At 43.5% G+C, this 19,262-nt stretch overlaps 1 protein-coding gene across 31 annotated transcripts in view; it reads left to right on the top strand.

Annotated features, from left to right (window-relative positions):
* Window positions 1-19,262, top strand: part of APBB2 (amyloid beta precursor protein binding family B member 2) — a 375,701-nt gene that overhangs the window by 243,011 nt on the left and 113,428 nt on the right. For 26 of the 31 annotated variants that reach the window (XM_032631928.1, XM_032631917.1, XM_032631906.1 and 23 more), the window contains one exon: window positions 13,538-13,746. In XM_032631928.1, the coding sequence (XP_032487819.1) occupies window positions 13,538-13,746 (209 nt within the window). The remainder of the gene's footprint in view (window positions 1-13,537; window positions 13,747-19,262) is intronic. The other 5 variants (XM_032631923.1, XM_032631911.1, XM_032631926.1 and 2 more) reach the window with 1 other exon arrangement.

The raw sequence follows: 19,262 nt of genomic DNA, 5'->3' as shown, positions 1-19,262 counted from the left end.
GTTGCGGAGCATAGGCACTAGGCACGTGGGCTCAGTACTTGTGGCTCGAGGGCTCAGTAGGTGTGGCTCATGGGCTGTGGAGTGCAGGCTTAGTAGTTGTGGTGCACGGGCTTAGTTGCTCCGTGGCATGTGGGATGTTTCCAGAGCAGGGCTCGAACCCGTGTCCCCTGCATTGGCAGATGGATTCTTAACCACTGCGCCACCAGGGAAGCCCCCACGTGCTTATTAAAGAGGTGCCACAAACTCAGACCAGTGGGTCCTCATGTGATATGTTGTTTCTGAATTGATATGTAAGTGACCACTGTTCTCATCTAGTTTTCTTGATCTAAATAAAAACTACCTTTTCAGTAAAAACACATTTGGTGGTTGCAAACTCTCAGAAGTCTTAGTTTTTCAATGAAATGCACTATGGTTGATGCCATTTCAAAAATGTTTCTATTCCATAGTATTTTCCCCCAAAGCCATATTTGAATGAAGTAATGAATAGCGAATAGTAACAGACATTTACTGAGTGATTGTTACATGCCTGGCTTTGTGCTAGGCACTCTGTTCCACATCAACTGTATGACACAGAAGCTGTCATCAGTTCTGTCATAGTAAGCAGACAGGCCATTAGAAATTAAGCTGTTTGTCCGAGGTCACACAGCTAGCCAGCATTGGAGCTGAGATTCAAGGCTGTCTGCTCTCTCCAGAGCTCCTGCCTGTGATAGTAATGTGGCCCTGAAACAAATTTAATAGAGTAAGCCCAGCAAAAACTATGTCCCCAGTGAGTTTAAATTAAGAAATATTGTGTTGATCTTATGCCAAAACATTTGATAAAAATACGCAAAGTATACAGTATTGCCAGGTCCAAATTTAAGAACCATTTAAATAGTGAGTTCTTGGAACATTTACTCAAGAATCTTTAACAGAGCTTGGTTCAAGATGGTGGAGTAGAAGGATGTGCGCTCACTTCCTCTTGCGAGAGCACTGGAATCACAACTAACTGCTGAACAGTCATCGACAGGAAGACACTGGAACTCACCAAAAAAGATACCCCACAGCCAAAGACAAAGGAGAAGCCACACTGAGACAGTAGTAGGGGTGCATTCACAGTAAAATCAAATCCCATAACTGCTGGGTGGGTGACGCACAAACTGGGGAACACTTATACCACACAAGTCCACCCACTGGAGTGAAGGTTCTGAGCCCCACGTCAGGCTTCCCAACCTGGGGGTATGGCAGCAGGAGGAGGAATTCGTACAGAATCAGACTTAGAAGCCTAGTGGGATTTGATTGCAGGACTGAGGGAAACAGAGACTCCACTCTTGGAGGGCACACACAAAGTAGTGTGCGTATCGGGACCCAGGGGAAGGAGCAGTGACCCCATAGGAGACTGAACCAGACCTACCTGCTAGTGTTGGAGGATCTCCTGCAGAGGCGGGGGGTGGCTGTGGCTCACCTTGGGGACAAGGACACTGGCAGCAGAAGTTCTGGGAAGTAATCCTTGGCGTGAGCCCTCCCAGAATCCGCCATTAGCCCCACCAAAGAGCTGGATAGACTCCAGTGCTGGGTCGCCTCAGGCCAAACAACCAACACGAGGGAACCCAGCCCCACCCATCAGCAGACAAGTGATAAAAGTTTTACTGAGCTCTACCCACCAGAGCAACACCCAGCTCTACCCACCACCAGTCCCTCCCATCAGGAAGCTTGCACAAGCCTCTTAGATAGCCACATCCACCACAGGACAGACAGCAGAAGCAAGAAGAACTACAGTTCTGCAGCCTGTGGAAGAAAAACCACATTCACAGAAAGACAGAAAAATGAAAAGGCAGAGGACTTTGTACCAGATGAAAGAACAAGATAAAACCCCAGGGCTTCCCTGGTGGCGCAGTGGTTGAGAGTCTGCCTGCCGGTGCAGAGGACACAGGTTTGTGCCCCGGTCTGGGAGGATCCCACATGCCGTGGAGCGGCTGGGCCTGTGAGCCATGGCCGCTGAGCCTGCACGTCCGGAGCCTGTGCTCCACAACGGGAGAGGCCACAACAGTGAGAGGACCACATACTGCAAAAAAAAAAACAAACCAAAAAAACCCAGAAAAACAACTAAATGAAGTGGAGATAGGCAACCTTCCAGAAAAAGAATTCAGAATAATGATAGTGAAGATGATCCAGGACCTTGGAAAAAGACTGGAGGCAAAGATCGAGAAGATGCAAGAAATGTTTAACAAAGACCTAGAAGAATTAAAGAACAAATACCAGAAGAATTAAAGAAGAAACAAACAGAGATGAACAATACAATAACTGAAATGAAAAATACACTAGAAGGAATCAGTAGCAGAAAAACTGAGGCAGAAGAAAAGATAAGTGACCTGGAAGACAGAATGGTGGAGTTCACTCCCGTGGAAAAGAATAAAGAAAAAAGAATGAAAAGAAATGAAGACAGCCTAAGAGACCTCTGGGACAACATTAAACACAACAATATTCACATTATAGAGGTCCCAGAAGGAAAAGAAAGAGAGAAAGGGCCCGAGAAAATATTTGAAGAAATTATAGTCGAAAACTTCCTTAACATGGGAAAGGAAATAGCCACCCAAGTCCAGGAAGCGCAAAGTCCCAGGCAGGGTAAACCCAAGGAGAAACACGCCGAGACACATAGTAATCAAATTGACAAAAATTAAAGACAAAGAAAAATTATTGAAAGCAGCAAGGGAAAAACAACAAATAACATACAAGGGAACTCCCATAAGCTTAACAGCTGATTTCTCAGCAGAAACTCTACAAGCCAGAAGGTAGTGGCACAGTATATGTAAAGTGCTGAAAGGGAAGAACCTACAACCAAGATTACTGTACCCAGCAAGGATCTCATTCAGATTGGATGGAGCAATCAAAAGCTTTACAGCCAAGCAAAAGCTAAGAGAATTCAGCACCACCAAACCAGCTCTGCAACAAACGATAAAGGAACTTCTCTAAGTGGGAAACACAAGAGAAGAAAAGGACCTACAAAAACAAACCAATAACAATTAAGAAAATGGTAATAGGAACATACATATTGAAAATTACCTTAAACGTGAATGGATTAAATGCTCCAACCAAAAGACACAGGCTCGCTGAATGGATACAAAAGCAAGACCCATATATATGCTGTCTACAAGAGACCCACTTCAGACCTAGGGACACATACAGACTGAAAGTGAGGGGATGGAAAAAGATATTCCATGCAAATGGAAATCAAAAGAAAGCTGGAGTAGCTATACTAATATCAGATAAAATAGACTTTAAAATAAAGACTGTTACAAGAGACAAGGAAGGACACTACATAATGATCAAGGGGTCAATCCAAGAAGAAGATATAACAATTATAAATATATATGCACCCAACATAGGAGCACCTCAATACATAAGGCAACTGCTAACAGCTATAAAAGAGGAAATTGACAATAACACAATAATAGTGGGGGACTTTAACCACCTCATTTCCACCAATGGACTGATCATCCAGACAGAAAATTAATAAGGAAACAGAAGCTTTAAATGACACAACAGACCAGGTAGATTTAACTGATCTTTATAGGACATTACATCCAAAAACAGCAGATTACACTTTCTTCTCAAGTGCACACAGAACATTCTCCAGGATTGATCAAATCTTGAGTCACAAATCAAGCCTCGGTAAATTTAAGAAAATTGAAATCATATCAAGGATCTTTTCCAACCACAATGCTATGAGATTAGAAATCAGTTACAGGGAAAAAAACCATAAAAAACACAAAGACATGGAGGCTAAACACTACATTACTAAATAACCAAGAGGTCACTGAAGAAATCAAAGAGGAAATCAAAAAATACCTGGAGACAAATTAGAACAAAAACACGACAATCCAAAACCTGTGGGATGCAGCAAAAGCAGTTCTAAGAGGGAGGTTTATAGCAATATAAGCCTACCTCAAGAAAGTAGAAAAATCTCAAACTATCTAACCTTACACGTAAAGGAACTAGAGAAAGAAGAACAAACAAAACCCAAAGTTAGTAGAAGGAAAGAAATCATAAACATCAGAGCAAAAATAAATGAAATAGAAACAAAGAAAACAATAGCAAAGATCAATAAAACTAAAAGCTGGTTCTTTGAGAAGATAAGCAAAGTTGATAAACCATTAGCCAGACTCATCAAGAAAAAGAGGGAGAGGACTCAAATCAATAAAATTAGAAATGAAAAAGGAGAAGTTACAACAGACACCGCAGAAATACAAAGCATCCTAAGAGACTACTACAAGCAACTCTATGCCAATAAGATGGACAACCTGGGAGAAAGGTATAACCTTCCAAGACTGAACCTGGAAGAAATAGAAAATATGAACAGACCAATCACAAGTAATGAAATTGGAACTGGGATTAAAAATCTTCCAACAAACAAAAGCCCGGGACCAGATGGCTTCACAGGTGAATTCTATCAAACATTTAGAGAAGAGCTAACACCCATCCTTCTCAAACTCTTCCAAAAAATTGCGGAGGAAGGAACACTCCCAAACTCATTCTATGAGGCCACCATCACCCTGATACCAAAACCAGACAAAGATACTACAGAAAAAGAAATTACAGACCAATATCACTGATATAGATGCAATATAGATGCAAAAATCCTCAGCAAAGTACTAGCAAACAGAATCCAACAACACATTAAAAGAATCACACACCATGATCAAGTGGGATTTATCCCAGGGATGCAAGGATTCTTAAATATATGCAAATCAATCAATGTGATACACCATATTAACAAATTGAAGAATAAAAACCATATGATCGTCTCAATAGATGCAGAAAAAGCTTTTGACAAAATTCAACACCCATTTATGATAAAAAAAAAAAAAAAACTCTCCAGAAAGTGGGCATAGAGGGGACCTACCTCAACATAATAAATGCCATATATGACAAGCCCATAGCAAACATCATTCTCAATGGTGAAAAACTGAAAGCATTTCCTCTAAGATAAGTAACAAGACAAGGATGTCCACTCTCGCCACTATTATTCAACATAGTTTTGGAAGTCCTAGCCACGGCAATCAGAGAAGAGAAAGAAATAAAAGGAATCCAAATTGGAAAAGAAGAAGTAAAACTGTCACTTTGCAGATGACATGATACTATACATAGAGAATCCTAAAGATGCCACCAGAAAACTACTAGAACTAATCAATGAATTTAGTAAAGTTGCAGGATACAAAATTAATGCACAGAAATCTCTTGCATTCCTATACACTAAGAACAAAGGATCAGAAAGAGAAATTAAGGAAACAATCCCATTCACCATTGCAACAAAAAGAATAAAATACCTAGGAATAAACATATGTAAGGAGGTAAAAGACCTGTGCTCAGAAAACTATAAGACACTGATGCAAGAAATCAAAGATGACACAAACACATGGAGAGATATACCATGTTCTTGGATTAGAAGAATCAGTATTGTGAAAATGACTGTACTACCCAAAGCAATGTACAGATTCAATGCAATCCCTATCAAATTACCAATGGCATTTTTTACAGAACTAGAACAAAAAGTCGTAAAATTTGTATGGAGACAGAAAAGATCCGAAAAGCCAAAGCAGTCTTGAGGGAAAAAAATGGAGCTGGAGGAATCAGACTCCCTGACTTCAGACTATACTACAGACTACAGTAATCAAGACAATATGGTACTGGCACAAAAACAGAAATATAGTTCAATGGAACAGGATAGAAAGCTCAGAGATAAACCCATGCACCTATGGTCAACTAATCTATGACAAAGCAGGCAAGGATACACAATGGAGAAAAGACAGTCTCTTCAATAAGTGGTGCTTGGAAAACTGGACAGCTACATGTAAAAGAATGAAATTAGGGCACTCCCTAACACCATACACAAAAATAAACTCAAAATGGGTTAGAGACCTAAATGTAAGACCAGACACTATAAAACTCTTAGAGGACAACATAGGAAGAACACTCTTTGACATATATCACAGCAAGATCTTTTTTGATCCACCTCCTAGAGTAATGGAAATAAAAACAAAAGTAAACAAATGGGACCTAATGGAACTTAAAATCTTTTGCAAAGCAAAGGAAACTTCAAACAAGACAAAAAGACAACCCTCAGAACGGGAGAAAATATTTGCAAACGAATCAAAGGACAAAGGATTAATCGCCAAAATATATAAACAGCTCATGCAGCTCAATATTAAAAAAACAACCCAATCAAAAAATGGGCAGAAGACCTAAATAGACATTTCTCTGAAGAAGACATACAGATGGCCACGAAGCACGTGAAAAGCTGCTCAACATCACTAATTATTAGAGAAATGCAAATCAAAACTACAATGAGGTATCACCTCACACCAGTTAGAATGGGCATCATCAGAAAATCTACAAACAACAAATGCTGGAGAGGGTGTGGAGAAAAGGGAACCCTTTTGCGCTATTGGTGGGAATGTAAATTGATACAGCCACTATGGAGAACAGTATGGAGGTTCCTTAAAAAACTAAAGATAGAATTACCACCTGATCCAGCAATCCCACTACTGGGCATGTACCCAGAGAAAAGCGTAATTCAGAAAAACACATGCACCCCAGTGTTCACTGCAGCACTATTTACAATAGCCAGGTCATGGAAACAACCGAAATGCCCATATACAGACAAATGGATAAAGAAGATGTGGTACATATATACAGTGGAATATTACTCAGCCATAAAAAGAAATGAAATAGGGTCATTTGTAGAGATGTGGATGGATCTAGAGACTGTCATACAGAGTGAAGTGAGTCAGAAAGAGAAAAATATCGTATATTAACACATATATGTGGAACCTAGAAAAATGGTACAGATGAACCAGTTTGCAGGGCAGAAATACAGACACAGATGTAGAGAACAAACGTATGGCTACCAAGGGGGGAAAGTGGCGGGGGTGGTGGTGGTGGTGGTGTGATGAATTGGGAGATTGGGATTGACATATATACACTAATATGTATACAATAGATAACTAATAAGAACCTGCTGTATAAAAAAGTAAATAAAATTAAATTAAAAAAAATCTTTAACAGAAAAATCCTCAGTTACAAATAACTACGTATTTCAGGTACACTAAATATCTTAATGTTAATTTTTTTAAAGGAAAATAGGGAAAAAGAGTTAGAAAATCAACACTCCCAAAACTGTTAAGAAGTTTATTACACCTGTAAAAAGAATGCAACCACAGGAAAGCTCAATTGAGTACAACATGAATTTTTCTGAGGCTGTGATAGACACTTTAGGGTCCCAAATAGGCCCTGCAAATAAATATCAAGAAGTAGCAGGGGCCCTGAAACTGTTTTAGGTCAGCTTTCCTCCCCTCTGTCTGGCAGGCCAGCGGGTCAGAGCGCTCACAGATTTTGTACATTTGGGACCCATTCCCTTGTTTAACAGTCATTGTTTTTGCCAGTTCCTTTGACTGAGGACAGTTTCATCCTGGGTTCTAAACAGCCTCTGTATGCTGCCTGGAACCCTCAGCAAACCTATAATAAATGATCCAGACCTGGAGTCCTGGCTCCACGCTCTTGTCTTCAGAAGTCCGTGGTGAAGCTGGAGGGAATGAAGAGCCTTCTCGCTGTTTTCTGACAAGGAGGTTCTAGGTCCAGAAAAAATTAAGGGACTAAGTAGTGAGTTAGCAAAGAAGAGAGGCAAAGGAAGCAGACCACCGGTGACCGGAGAAAGTGTTTTTTGGTTTTTTTTTTTTTGAAATTTGGCCTTTTTTATGCTTTTTTTTTTTTTTTTCGGTACGCGGGCCTCTCACTGTTGTGGCCTCTCCCGTTGTAGACGGAGCACAGGCTCCGGACGCACAGGCTCAGCGACCATGGCTCACGGGCCCAGCCGCTCCGCGGCATGTGGGATCTTCCCAGACCGGGGCACAAACCCGTGTCCCCTGCATCGGCAGGTGGACTCTCAACCACTGCGCCACCAGGGAAGCCCCGGAGAAAGTGTTTTAAAGCTAAATTCAGATAGTTTGGATTAAGGCATCTGGCTCCCTCTGGAATAACAGTGCTCAAAAGACAAGCCAGCAGTAGCTGCAGCTGAGACTCCGAAGAGAGAGGTTTTTCTTCTCCAAGAACGGGAGCATTGTGCAGATCACTCTTCTGATTTTGAAAACACAGACCACACAAGAGCTTCGGGAGCTTGCCTTTGCATAGAGGGTGAATCCTTAGCCCTTATGGCCTTAAATCTTATCCTAGACCACTCACATTTCATTCAAGTGACTTTCTATTGTAATGACACAACAGGCTCTTCCCTGCCATGTGGCCTTTGCACTTGCTGTTCCGTCTTCCAGGAGTGCTGTTCTCTTGTCTCTTCCCAAGGCTGGTGCCCCTTCTAGTTTAGGGTGAAATTGTTCCTTCCTCAGACCATCCTATCCAAATAGCCCACCCTATCCCCAGACACAACTGATCCCATTGTACCTGAATTGCCTCTTTTATTCATTACTGTATTCTCAGCTTCTAGAATAGTGCTTGGAATGTATTGGAGGCCCTCAATGCAAGAGAATGAATGAATAAGTGGGTGAATAAATGAAAGAATGATTGAATACAATTCACATTTTTTATTCTCTGGAGCCAGCAGTTAGATGGAGTTTGGTGGAAAAGATTAATTACCTTTTCTGTTTTCCTAGGCCAGTAGTTCTTAAAAGTGTGGTCCCAAAACCAGCAGCAAGAAATCAGCACCACCTGGAAACTGTTGGAAATGCAGATTCTCAGGCCCCGCCCCAGAGCAACTGAGTCAGAACCTTGGCGGGGGGGTGGGGGTGGGTAGTACCCAGCGATCTGTGTTCTAGCAGATTCTCCAGGTGACTGTGAACCTTGAGAACCACTGCCCCAGTTCACGGATGCTGGGCCCAGGTCTGACTGATGAACTCTGCGCCCCCCAGCCCTAGAACAATGCCTGGCACATAGTAGACAGGAAATATTTGTTGAATGAGTTAATCTGTCTCCTCTTTCTTCGAAAGGTGCTCACCCCCTGCCATACACACTGAAGGCACTGGGTATACAACTGTCAAGGAAGGGAGTGAGTGCCATTAAGAGGTCCAGAGGGAGGCCTCTTGTGCTCTGCACTGCAGACGTTGCCAAATTAGAATCCCAGCTCACCCATCCCTTCTTCCTGTGGCCTCCGGAGCAAGAGGGGAGATTTCCAGCTGCTGCTAGATGCTAATTCGTTTTCATTTGACCCTTCAGTTCCTGCAAGTGAACCCAGGGGAGAGGGTGATGAGAGGCAGGCTTGCTTCACACACAGACCAGGGAGGAGAGCAGGAGAGAAGTGGTAGAGGTGGAGCCAGGCCAGCAGCGGCACTGGTGCCCAAGGCGGCTGGAAGGGGCAGGTCCTTGCTGCTCATAGACAGGCTCCTTGTTTCTATGCCAAGTATTGCTCTTGGCCCAAGAGGCTCCCAGCACAAGAGAGACTTTCTGGGGCTCTCAGCCTTGCTATTTTTACACTCCGACTTCCAGGCCCTGCTTCTGGAACAAAACTGCAAATGACAACGTGGGCCACAGAGCCACTTAGAAAGGATATCTATAGCTTTCTGCTCTTACCACTGAACCGTGTCCCGCTTCCCTCTTCTCCTTGAAGGCGACTTCAGCAAGATGCAGTGATGCAGTGACGACATGACAGGAGACCGTAAAGCTTCTTAGCTGTGAGATCCTGTAGGGAAGGGAGGAGGGAGAAATAGGTGGGATCTCAGTCTCTGCTGTGTGCCTGGGTGTGGAATATGATCCTCAGGTTTCCAGTGGGAGAGGCTGCAGATCCATGGACCCGCTGAATTGGCTGCCTGGGTTTACTGGATGCAGAATTAGGGAGGGAGACACGGAAGGGAGGACCCTATGCAACGCCTATATTGGAAGTGTCCTTGCATGGATGTACCTAGTCTCCAGGGCAAGTCTTGGTGCCCTCATTCACCAACTCTGTAACCTTGGTCAGGTCAGCTGGCCGGTCTCATAGCTTCAGACTTGAAGCTATTGTGTCCTTTCTTATGTGTCCCCCCACTGCCCCTGCCCCGTTTATACACCTTCTAAATTCCCCCAAGCTGACCACAACTGATTTTTCTCAGATCTCTGAAAAAGTAACATCCATTTCTACATAGGGACATAGTTTACCCCCTTGGCTTTAAACCAAACTGCCGTCCTCTCCGAGCCTTAGAAATGGGATAACCATAGTGTGTCCTTCATAGGGCAGCAGTGGACACTCCACGAGCTCCTGCAATAAAGAAGCAATAAAGCAGCTGGGTATTTCAGCCCACAGCCCACATCAGCATCCCTGTTACTTTTACTGTTAGTAACAGCACAGTTGTTACCGGCTGCTGAGAACCTCATGGCAGCATTAAGAGAACTTGGGTTTAAGCCTTGAAAGGCCCGGCTTCTTGTCTTGGCTGGCTATTATTCCCACTCTTACCTTCTGGTGGGATTGATGTGAGCATTCAACTAATCCCTGTTTTCAAGGAAAATCATGCATACAAGACCAATATTTAAAACAGGTAAAAATGTTGCTGCAACAGTCAAAAGACTCTGGACAGGCCTGGAGTTCCACCTACGTGCACCACTGTCCTCCTCCCCCATTTGATAACATTTGAAAACCACTGACCTGTTGAATAAGGTCCAGGGCACTTATTTAAATGTGTACGTAGTTCTATGTAGGAAAACAAAGCACATTGGGGCTTTGAAGATTAAACAAAATGAAGTGTAATGGCACTGAGGTACCTCAGAAGGCATATTTCTTGCTGTTCCTGTGGAACCTGTCAATAAAAAAATGAAACAAAATCTCAACTCCAGCCCAGGACTCTTTCCAGTTTATCATATTGTATTTCTTTTTGTCCATAACAACATTCACATATGCCTTCAAGGGAAGTAGACGTGCTCTTAACTAGAACCAGTATTCCCGAGCCTTGTGAAGTTGCTCTGTTTTATGAAATCACACAGAACTGGTTTCTTCAGAATTCTTTGCTAAGCGCCAAGTTCAATTCCCATCATTCAGGACTTCATTCACTTATTTCTCCCTCCTTCTTTGTGCATTCTTCCTTCTTATCTTCCTTTCTTCTGTCTACCGTTCTGTCTATCCATCCATCCACCATCTATCCTCCATTCATCCAGCTCATAGTAGTTGAACACCTGCCATGCTAGGTGTTGGAAATATGATGGTGAATATGACAGAGATAATATCTGCTTGCCCTCACGGGGCTTACATTCCTTACAACCAGGGTAGGGTGATGCGGAAGGGATTCTATAAATGATTCTGAACTGCTGATAATATTGTAGATGTGCCCACCTCACTTCCTTGATCATCATCATCTGATCATCACCAATTTTTAGCAACAGAATAACCCCCCTTGTAATTTTTATTCCAACAAAATCTCACCAGAAATTCAAAATATAAACCAAATATAAGTGAATGGGTCTGGTTGAAACAGAACAGACCACTTTCTGCCATGCAGCCCAAGGCCCCTCTCAACCACTTTGGAAAGCTGCACCTGAAGACTGCTGACCTTGGTCTCTGCCCTTGGTCTGATGTGATTTTATATTCTCATAGTGTTATGTAGCTATTCTTCGTATATGCTAATGTCCCAGCTGTGGAGACAACGGGAATACGTGTGTAAATTCAGGCCCTCAGACCTTAAAAACAACAGAAACGGTAACTAGCATCCTCTTTAGGTCCTTTCAGTTTCCATCTCGAGCTTGTTGTCTGAGCTGCTAGAATTGGACGAGGGAACACCCTTGGTAGGGTTTTCTCCAACTTAATACCAAGACCTGTGTATTTTACCTTTCCCATCCCAGTTGAAATATTTAAAACAAAATAACAGTAGAAACAACCGTCTCACCCCCTAAAACGGAGACAGGACAGAGGAGTGTATGCACATGTTTGTTTCGAGTTGTTTCTGAAAGATTTGGGTAACTTGAAATTATTTAATCGTGCTTAATTTCCTGTAGGGGGAGGGGAAATTTCCATCATAATTTGAGACAAGTGGCAGTTTTGCCTCTGGCAGATTTAAATGAGAAAAGTGAATGCTGGGATGCTAACCAACCGCATGAATGCACATCTGTGCCCATAGCCTTAATCAACTTCTTTGTTTGGTTTCTTTTTTCTTCTTGCGGCTGTAGCAGCCTCAGTGACGCCAGCCCACAGGATGCAGTGACATTTGTTGAGAGCAAGACCCACACACTTTCTCATTTAAATTGCTGTAAAGGCTCCAGCCTCGGGCTTCCCTGGTGGCGCAGTGGTTGAGAGTCCACCTGCCGCTGCAGGGGACACGGGTTCGTGCCCTGGTCTGGGAAGATCCCACATGCCGCGGAGCGGCTGCGCCCGTGAGCCATGGCCGCTGAGCCTGTGCATCCGGAGCCTGTGCTCCACAACGGGAGAGGCCACAACAGTGAGAGGCCCGCGTACCGCAAAAAAAAAAAAAAAAAAGAAAGAAAAGGCTCCAGCCTCTTGTGAATGACCACACAGAAAAGGGCCTCATCCTTAGAATGAAGTGATCCCCAGATTTAGAGCACAAGTTTATTACGTTTTTCTACCTATGTATGTTGATAATAGCCGCCTGCGATTCCTCTATTCTGCCTCCCTCTCTATGGATTCCTTACTCTGCTTCCTTATGTCTCTCCTCTCTTCTCTAGCACTTTAATCCATCTCATACTCAACTCAAAGAAGGCCAAAAATGAGATTTTTAAAAAACAAATAGTTATCCAGTAAATTAATAAAATATTGATATAAGCCAGGGATGACTGAAATTGCCCAGTAGGTGTATTTTATTTCCCCCCTACACACACATACAGTTCTTTAAAAATTACTTTTTGAATTTAAATGCCTTTGGACTTTGCACATGTTTACCAGTTTGCCACCATCCTCACCATTCTCTGTTATATCCCACACCTATCCTCCTTCATGCATTTATATTACTGGCCGGTTTTTAGAGTCAGTCTGGTTCCTTTTCGAATTCCAAGGCTTTTTCAGTCTGCCCTCCTTGGGAATCTTCTGTGTACAGTTTAGAATTCTAGAGTATTACGAAAGACATGGCTACTTTGTAGATGTTTACAATCAAATGGGAGGAGTTGTTAAAGCAAATGAAAGGTATAAATCCAGTACTCATAAATCCAGTAACTCATCCAGAAAGCAGTTAAAGAACATTAGAGTTGTACTCATCGCTGGGAATGATATATGATCCCAAACAGTAAACCTTACAAATGTACAAAGGGATACAGTAGGTTTTGTGTGTAACCTTGCAAATTTTGCTTGGGTAGTTGATTCTGACTGATGGAGCTTTAGCCTGTTAGTTCATAGGGTCCTTGGAGCTGTAAGATGACTTGATAATGGGTCCTTTATATCCATGTTCTCAAGTGTCAACCTTCCAGTTCCTTCCATGTTTCTTTCCGTATTCCCCCTCTTTAGGGGGGAATGTCCATAGGATGGCTTCAGTTCTCATTTGGGCTATGGACACATCTGTCTGTGGAATTCTCCTGACTGTTGGTAGTAAACTTGGAAGACTGTAATAGTTTCCTCTTTGAATACAACCCTCTCTTTTTTTCCATTTTCCAGCAGATATATGGAGTGATCACTCCTTTCAGACTGATCCAGATTTGCCACCTGGCTGGAAAAGAATCAGTGACATCGCTGGGACCTATTATTGGCACATACCAACCGGGACGACTCAGTGGGAACGCCCTGTCTCCATCCCAGCAGATCTCCAGGGTTCTAGGAAAGGGTCCCTTAGTTCTGTAACGCCATCTCCCACCCCAGAGAACGAGGTAAAATGGAGTGTCTTTTTGATGGCCTAGTAGAGTGGATGTAACTTGTGATTTCTCCTTAGACTCATTGCTTCTGCCCCAACAGGTCATCAAGGTAAGCTTTTGATTTTCATGCATGTTGCATTTGAAACCGAAATGCTTCCTCTTAGTGAATAGTGTTAATACCATCTTTCAGGGATGGTTTAATTTTTTTAATGGCTTTTGGTCTCTTGAAACACCATTTCAGGTACAGAAAGTAAGAGAGGCTGATTAATGAGAAGTGGTTAAGATTCCCTGGGGCTCACTGAGGCAGTAATTTACTCTGTAGGTGCTGTTGCATGGTGCTGGTTCCATAAAATATTTACACACAGAAGAATGTCTCTTGGCCAGATGTGTTATAATTACTGCATATCTTATTAATATCCATGGGCTCATTTGACTGCATGGAGAGAATGTCTGCAGGAATAACCCTTGAGAGCCCTTAAATGCTTAATTTCTAATAAAAAAAAAAAAGAGGATCTGTTTATTTAGCAGAAGTGACATTGTTTTAGAAGTAATTAGCAGTATAAATTTGTTCTGTCCCTGAGGATGAAATCTGATGTTTAAACAAAGAACTGAGGCATTAAAAAATTCCATCGTGGTATTTACTAATACAAAAATCCCTGCAGTGAACCTTTGTGAATCCTGATAACTAAATATTCAAGAGAATTACAGTGAGAAAAGGTTAGAGTTAAGTAATGACTTTGTTGGAGAAAAGAAGTTTCATTCCTAACACACGGGCACTTCTGCCTTTTTTTGATCACAATCTTCTGCTCTTTAAACAACTCATTTTCTTTTACTTTGAGGACATGGAAGGAATTTGAACTGCGTCTCTTACCCCAAAGTTTCTCTACATATTTGCCGCTATTATCACCCTTCCTGTCTTTGAAAGTAAACATCTTCCATTATTTACTTGCTCTTCTCTGGGAGGCAGGAAGACCTACATTCCAGCCACATTCCTGCTTTTACTGGGCTTCGGCATCTCACCCCATCTGGGCCTCAGATTCTCCATCTTTCAAGTGATGGGTTGAGGCGAGCTATAGGCCCCGTTGATAGACCAGGGTCTTGGTTTGTTGGTACTTGGCCCTGATGATCAGATACGTGCTTCAGTTCCACTGAATCACTTAGGATTTTGTTGCTTATCACTGGGTGATTTTGATAACTTTTTATTAGCATAATATTCCTCCTCTCAGGGCACATCCCATTCAGTCGATTTATTCACCTTATGTGAGGTGTGCTGGGGGATAAAGATGAACCAACACAGGCTGCTCCTCGTGGAGCTCAGCATGAAGTGGAGCCCTCTTCCATTCCGGCCCAGTTACCTCTTGGCATTTCTCCCTGGACCGCAGAGTGGCCTCCAAGGGGCTGAGCGGCCCAGGACGCCCCTGGGCTCTCACTGAGGCACAGAGCCTCTCTTTCTTCTTCACCAGTACTGCTTGGCTCTCGGCATCTCTGTTAGAATCTTTTTCCATTCCAGGGCTTATTGTAACCCTTTACCATCTTCACCCCCAGGGAGTGCCCTGCAACCAGAGAATGCCCGGTTGGGAAGGGGGCAATGGCACCAGTATCTGTCCATTACAGACAGGGAAACCGAGGCACAGAGAGGCCAGTGACCAGCAGCCACGCTGGCTCTAGAACGCAGGGTTCCTGAATCCTCCTTGAATTACAGGTCAGAGTTCTTCTCACTTGGCTTCCCTGGCTCTGAGATCTCAGCCTACCGGCTTTTTCTTGGTCCAGAGGTGAGGAGATCAGACTAACTTTGAGATACCATTTCTGTTCAATGAATCTCTTGTCCTCTGTATGTGGAAGAAATGAAGTTTGTCTCGGAGCCCACCTCCTGAGGCCGAGACGTGGGTGGGGTGAAGCCCAAGGAGGGCATCCCAAGGTTTATGTGGCTCGGATTTTTACTTCTTTGATTAATATGGTAGACTTTCACTTTCATGTTTTCTGTGAAAAGTCTTAGGAAGCACGCAGCACAGGTGGGCTGCTGGCCCTGGGGATAATTATTGGGAAGCAGAGTCCTCTTCTCATCCCTGAGCCACCTTCTGATGCCCGCTGTAGCCTGCTCTGCCCCGTCCATGCCTGCTTCCACCCCCCTCCCGCTCACTGCCTAGCCCCCCTTCCCAGGCTCCGACTGTGTCCTATGACCGCCTGCCTCACTTGCTCTCCTGGAGTTCAGTGTTTCCATCACATCCCCACTGGTCAGCCTCCCAGCTGCTCTTCATGACTTTTTGTGGCTTTCAGGGTATTTTCATAAACGTCACTTCATTTGTCCCCTTCAAGACTCTTCACGCAGCAGAGATGACAGCTATCATGTTTACCATTTAAGAGAAGAGGTAACCGAGGCTCAGCAAGTTGAGTAACCAGGCAGGTGGCGTCAGGGTGGCAGGATGGTTCTGTTCCTCTCTTCTGTTGCCATCGTGTTGGACAAAGCCTTATCCCTCCAGGAAACATGGTAACAAATGTGTAGTTTTTTGAAGTTTCAGAGAGAGACCCATTTCCAGCTCTTTATTTTTCTTTATTAATTCTATTTATTTATTTTTGGCTGCGTTGGGTCTTCATTGCTGTGTGTGGGCTTCCTCTAGTTGCGGCGAGCAGGGTCTACTCTTCGTGGCATTGCCCGGGCATACCATTGCGGTGGCTTCTCTTGTTATGGAGCACGGGCTCTAGGCACATGGGCTTCAGTAGTTGTGACTCGCGGGCTCTTGAGCGCAGGCCCAGTAGTTGTGGTGCACAGGCTTAGTTGCTCTGTGGCATGTGAGATCTTTCTGGACCAGGGATCGAACCCGTGTCCCCTGCACTAGCAGGCGGATTCTTAACCACTGAGCCACCAAGGAAGTCCCCCAGCACTTTAAATAGACCAATGGGATAGATGTTCTTTGGATCAACCTTTCGGTTGTTTGGTTCATGTACATTTTTTCCCCTGGACATCAGGCCATCCACTAAGTCAAAGAACCAAGTAGATTTAAAAGGCAATACATTAAAATCCTAGGGGCAAAGGGATGAGCAGATAGGTAGAGAGGAGAGGAAGGGGAGAGGTGGGGGAAGACAGAGACTGCTACGTTCCCAGGTCTGGCAGGTGCTGACACGGATATTAAAGCAGAAGCACTAAGGGTAATCGAGTGTTTAGAGCACCAGCTTCATGCCTTGTCTCCTTACTCCTCATAAAACCCTACGCATCTGTACGACAGTTGTCATTACCTTCTTACATTTGACAACGCACACAGAGAGGTGAGGGAGCTTGCCCAGGATCACACACGTAATACCTAGTGTAGTCAAGCCTGAATGGAGGTCTGCTGGCCCCTACCCCTGCCCCTACCCCAGGTTTCACTATGTGTGTATGGAGGCTTGGAGAGCCTTGAATGGCTTCATCTCACTCCAGGGGAGGGCGGTGACATATGCAGCACCTTCTAGAAGATGACCTCTTTTGATAACATTGTCTCAGGTGCTAATACCAGTTGAAGAGAAATGATTATATCTTTGATGCCGTTTCTTTGGTCCCTAAATAGAATCTATTTTGACTAATTTGGAAACATGAGAGAAAGCAAAATGTTAAGGGCGAGAAGAAACTTGTAATATGTTGCGTTAGAAACTCATATTTTACACAGATTTTTCCTGAGCTGGCTTAAAAAAATAAAAAATAAAAGAAAGTAAGTGCCAAATCTGTTGACTCGGCTTCACAAAAGTTTAGGACGGAAGGCTTCCTTACAGTTTGAAAATTTTACATTTCACATTCCAAAGTTCACCAGGGAAGTGTTAGCGCAGCACATAATGTTCCCTCTGCATACGCCAGCAGTATTTTTTGAAAGTTTATAAACTGGCCGGGAAGCATTTGCTGCTGAAATTTGGCCCAAAGATGATCTCCCCCCAGTCCATCAGCTTGTTCCAGGTTACTTAGATGTTGAATTTTAGAGAGAAGAGGGAGCTACACAAAATATTGTAATGAATAACTATGGGCCCATAAGCAAGCCTTACTTAGAATCCTTCCAGCAGAAGGTGTTTCCGAGTTCCTTAAGGATAAGAGTATGGAGGACCAAGTGGGTCTGGAGCAAGGGAAGGTCGAATTGTTTCTCAGGACCGTGATCTCTTCTTAATCACAGTTCACTCTGTCCTTGCTGCATTGCCTCTGGAGTCTGGGAGGGGCCTGAGCAGCTAACTCCCCAGGAGGGGCAAAACCCATGTATTGTATTAGAACCTACGGATTTTCACATACATTTCGAAATAAGATGACAACATAAAGGGGCCAGTCTATCATCATTTTACTGAAATTCTTGACCTGATCAAGTAATCATGACATTTTAGAGCTGGCAAGAACCTTTGAGAAGGGCTTAGTGAATGCTACGGCAGTATTTCTCAGCCTGGGAGCCAAGGATGGTGGCTAGGATGTCCTCTGGGGCTTGTAGAACATGTTAAGTTTCCTTATTTTTACCCCAGGCCACTGAGCTAGACTCTCTAAGGGTAGGGCCTGAGAATCTGCCGTTATCATAAGCGTTGCAGGAAATTCTGAGTGAGTATAAGAGCTGGTCTTCTAGCAAATCCAGTCTCCCTGTTTTTATTTATATGTCACTTCCCCTTCAATTCTTTGGCTTCCCCCTAGCATCTCCTGGGAAGGATTGTTCTCACCCGTCTGCTTTGAAAGCCCTTTAACCTTTATTCCATTGTGTCTCTTTATAGTATTCTTACTTGAGGCACGTCCGCCTCCCTTTTGGGGGGTGTCGGGACCTGCCCCCCTCGTCTTGTGTCCTCGGCACTTGGCACGGTGCCTGGTACGTGTCAATGTTCATTAAATGTTTGCTGAATGAAGGAATAGACCAGCTTTGTAGCGGAGGGAGCTCTTAGTTGACCTGCGGTAGCGGCAGAGCCAGCACTAGAGACCCAGGTCTCCTGATTCTCCTCTAGTTTCTAAATAGTGCTACTGCTGACAGAGACTAATTTAATTGCACAAGCATTTGTCAGTTTGTCTTCCAGTTAGATTCTTTTTTTTAACTTCTCTGGATTTTATTTGCATGATAAACCATAACTGTTCATTTGATAGTGTTGCATGAAGCAAAACACGGAAAGCAGTTTTAAAAGAAGGAAAAAATATACACACATATATGGATGCAGTGCTTATTAACATTGACTGGCCTATTCCTTGGAATTCCAGAATTCCAGGTACTCTGCCGTTTATCATCAAGGCTACACATACCAAGGCTCAAGTCTTGACAAAAGAGGATTACGAACCATAACTCATAACCCTCTGTAGTCCCTAGGCTCTCAAACTTTTTATTCTTGCAAATGCCTTAGTAGAGATAAGGACACTGCTATTCCTGGGCACTTTCAGGCAGCCAGCCCCTGGGCTAAGGGCTCATGTTCTTGACCTCACTGTGTCCACACGCTGGTGGGAAGTCTTCTAAGATCCCAGAAGAAAAATATGGAAGAAGAAAACTCTCAGTAGTCAAGGTTATACAGTCAGATTGATTCCCCTAGTAGGTCATGAGGGTGCCATGCTGAAAGGT

The sequence above is a fragment of the Phocoena sinus genome, chromosome 5, assembly GCF_008692025.1.
Source record: "Phocoena sinus isolate mPhoSin1 chromosome 5, mPhoSin1.pri, whole genome shotgun sequence".
NCBI classification, from domain to species: Eukaryota; Metazoa; Chordata; class Mammalia; order Artiodactyla; family Phocoenidae; genus Phocoena; species Phocoena sinus.
Note: the sequence above shows the minus strand (reverse complement) of the source record. Positions and strands in the feature narration are given on the sequence as shown.